Raw genomic sequence first — 3,190 nt, forward strand, 5'->3', positions numbered from 1 at the left:
CAAACCAAATTGTATATTTCTACATGCCTAAATGCGTGTTGTTTTATAAAGAAGCCAATATTGCTTAAATATATTGATAGAAATTGGCAAAATTTATCGATTGCCTACGTAGCTTCCATCATTAGCTTGAATTGGACTTTCAATGATATCTACGTACCGGTACTAAATTTGTAATTCAATACCTCAGTTTTAGCGTACTGATTATGGTACGTTGACCTTTAAATTTTACATGCAAAGCAATAACAGGATTTTCCTGTTATTGTCTTACATTTCAAGTAATGACGGGATTTTCCCAATGGCTAGGGCGGGAGATTCTCAACTTAAGAAATTTACTGACCGCACTTCTTTAAGCTTATGGGAGTTCTTCCGGCATAACCCCGCTGTTGCATAATAACATCAAGGCGAAACAAACTTAGGCTATTTCTGTGAATATGTAATATAAATACATAAAGCAAAAAATCTAAGTCAAAAAAGCCTGGTTTAAACCAAAAAAGCCTGGTTTAAACATCCCCCAAAAAACGGGTTTTTGGCATTTTCAAAAACAACCACGGTTCTTGCCAACTCTGCTTACTTTTGTATATAGGAGGTTAAAAAATTCTTATTATATACATTGGTTAATCCTGTGGAATTCATAATGTAAATATGTTGAAGAAAAATTGTTTGAAATATTTTTTCGAAATTCATAGTTTATTTTCGATGTTTTATATTATTATCAGCATCAACCACTAATTAAATGATTTTTTGTGTTATAGAGAAGCGATACAAAGTCTGTTTTATCAATTTAAAGCAGTATTTTGAAAAAAGCCCAAAATTTCCGAAACAAAAAAGCAAAGCAGAAAAAACCGAGTTTTTTTCCAAAAAAGCCGGGTTTTTTCCGAGCCCTTGCATCTCTATATAGACGTCATTCTTTTTTTTTTTTACATTGTTGCCAAGCGTAACCCCGTTCACAATGCCTTATGGCTAGAGTCCAGTGCATTTCGAAAATACGCATTCGGTAGGGGTGGCCCTTATGGTACAGAACTGTTAAAAAAATACCACCAACATAGCTCTGAATTTCACTGTAGGACGCAATTCTCCCCACCCGACACACAATTGTCTTCGTAAAGGTGGTGTTTATTGGGGAGGTATTAGAATATATTATTGTATTAATTAAAGTAAGAACAACATCTCATAAAACTGCATGAATAATAAAAATAATTTTATTGTTCAGCGAAATCTAATGAAGATTATTAAAACCGGGAATGGAGAAAATAACTGGATTTGATACTGGCAACAGTGGTCCTTTTCTGCTAGTTATTCTTTCTTGTGGGTTGTTTATAATTGTAACTGCATATCTACTGAGATAATTTTTTTGCAGACTGAAAGGACAACGTATGAACTGCTTGTATATATTATTTAGGATTGAAGTTAACTAAATACATCAACTTCTTTTTAGAAGATATTTAACAAGAATACTATGATTAGTAGAAAATAATGTCGAATTATTAAGTGTCCAGCAGGAGTGGCTGCGGAAGATGCAGATTTTGTGTTTATAGGTGGTTGAAAGTAGAATTTTTCAATAGTGTTACTGTTCAACACTTCTTGTACTAGTAATGTTTCTCATAGACGAATCTATTTATACCGGTGACAATTATTCATTTATTCTCTTTTACAGTTGCTTTACATGTGTATATTTTCTTTTGATTATTCTGTACGTTATAGTGAGAGAATTGATATATAACGTGGGAAAATTCTCTTTCTATCCAGTTATCCTTTCATTATTCGTTGCAGAAGTTGTGAAATGTGTGGTTGGTCTAAAAGTGTACGGAAAGCCAAAGATTTACATTGGAAAACTCGATAGCCATTCGTCGTATTCAGCTTCACTTAAAAAGTACTGGAACAAAAACAAATTTAGAGAATGTATGAAGTTCGTAGTTACATTAGTGTGCATGATTGGGTTGTATTATTGTGTGTTTGTTCTGTTCGGAGCTGAAATTTTTGACAAACAGGAAGAAACATTGATGTTGAGTTTATTGGTTTCTGTTCTGACTGTTTTACCAGCATGTCTTCAGTTAGGTACACAATCTTTCTGGAAAATTTTGATAGGCGTTAAGCCAAAAGATGCAATGGGGGTAATAATTTTTAGGAATTTGCAGTGCACGCTGCTAGGTACGTGGTTGGGGGCATTTGTGATTCCCTTGGACTGGGACCGGCCGTGGCAAGAGTGGCCTATACCATGTGTTTACGGGACTTGTTTTGGTTTTCTCATCTGTAATATCTATTTCACGCTCCAGGCCGGCTGCAAATATTTTCAACGGGTTGGTGCTACTCAACGCAGAAAGGTTAATTAGTAACATGTATGATACTCTTATAATAAAATGAAATGTGTCTTACGTTGTCTTGATTTTGAATTATATGCATATTCATTTTGGTTTATCGGTGCAGATTTACGATAGATCGTCATAGAATTGCAATTTTACGGTTAAAATGAGTGAATACGTATGAAAGAAGACTGTATTATACATTAACCTCTGAAGGTTCTAGATTGCTTGTCCACAAATATAGGTAAAGGTGAGTTAGTAGCCAGAGTAAATCTTTAGCCATTTCGTTCCTCTCTTTTTCTTTTTCTTTTTTTTTCTTCTTTTGATTTGGGGATTTGATCTTTCGTACCTGTTAGTCCAGATATATAAATATATAGGTTACTAGCTAGGTCGAATGTTTTCTGTACCAAAGTTGAATATTATATTCACATAGTATTGCCGAGTGAGAGTTAGCGAGTGAAGGCGGGTTAGAACCACACAGGGCAGGTTCTTTTCTGTCTTCGTTACGAATCGATTCATTGAATGAAATGGCAGGTTAAGTTCCAAAGTTGGGCGTCCGTTTCCAGCAAAATGTTTAAAATTTACAGGAAGGATATGGATAATTTGATCGTTTACGTGCTTGATAATATATGACTCTCGAAAAATCTGTTTTTTTCTTAGATATAAGCGGTTATAAACATGGGAATATACGGCGAGCGGAGGGAACTATTTGGAGCATTTATGTTATCAACATGGCGAATGTACAAGGGCAATGAACTAACAGTTTTAACATTTATGAAGCAATACGTTGATAACGAGCAAAATCTTTTAACAGTTTGTGAAGAGCACGGATTAATGAACCTAATAACAAATTGCAGAAAATGTGGAAAGGAGATAACAGCGAAAAAACA

At 34.5% G+C, this 3,190-nt stretch overlaps 1 protein-coding gene across 1 annotated transcript; it reads left to right on the plus strand.

Annotated features, from left to right (window-relative positions):
• Positions 1-1,279: 1,279 nt before the first annotated feature.
• Positions 1,280-2,372, plus strand: PIG-F (phosphatidylinositol glycan anchor biosynthesis class F). The gene has a single exon (XM_081732658.1). It carries the CDS (start codon positions 1,593-1,595, stop codon positions 2,328-2,330), a length of 738 nt encoding a protein of 245 aa, XP_081588784.1. The 5' UTR covers positions 1,280-1,592; the 3' UTR covers positions 2,331-2,372.
• The last annotated feature ends 818 nt before the right edge of the window (positions 2,373-3,190 follow it).

Source organism: Thermobia domestica, chromosome 1, assembly GCF_964235325.1.
Source record: "Thermobia domestica chromosome 1, izTheDome1.hap1.1, whole genome shotgun sequence".
Taxonomy (NCBI): Eukaryota; Metazoa; Arthropoda; class Insecta; order Zygentoma; family Lepismatidae; genus Thermobia; species Thermobia domestica.

Coding starts and splice junctions, on each gene's coding strand:
- PIG-F (XM_081732658.1), top strand. CDS start 1,593: ATGTTTCTCATAGACGAATCTATTTATACCGGTGACAATTATTCATTT.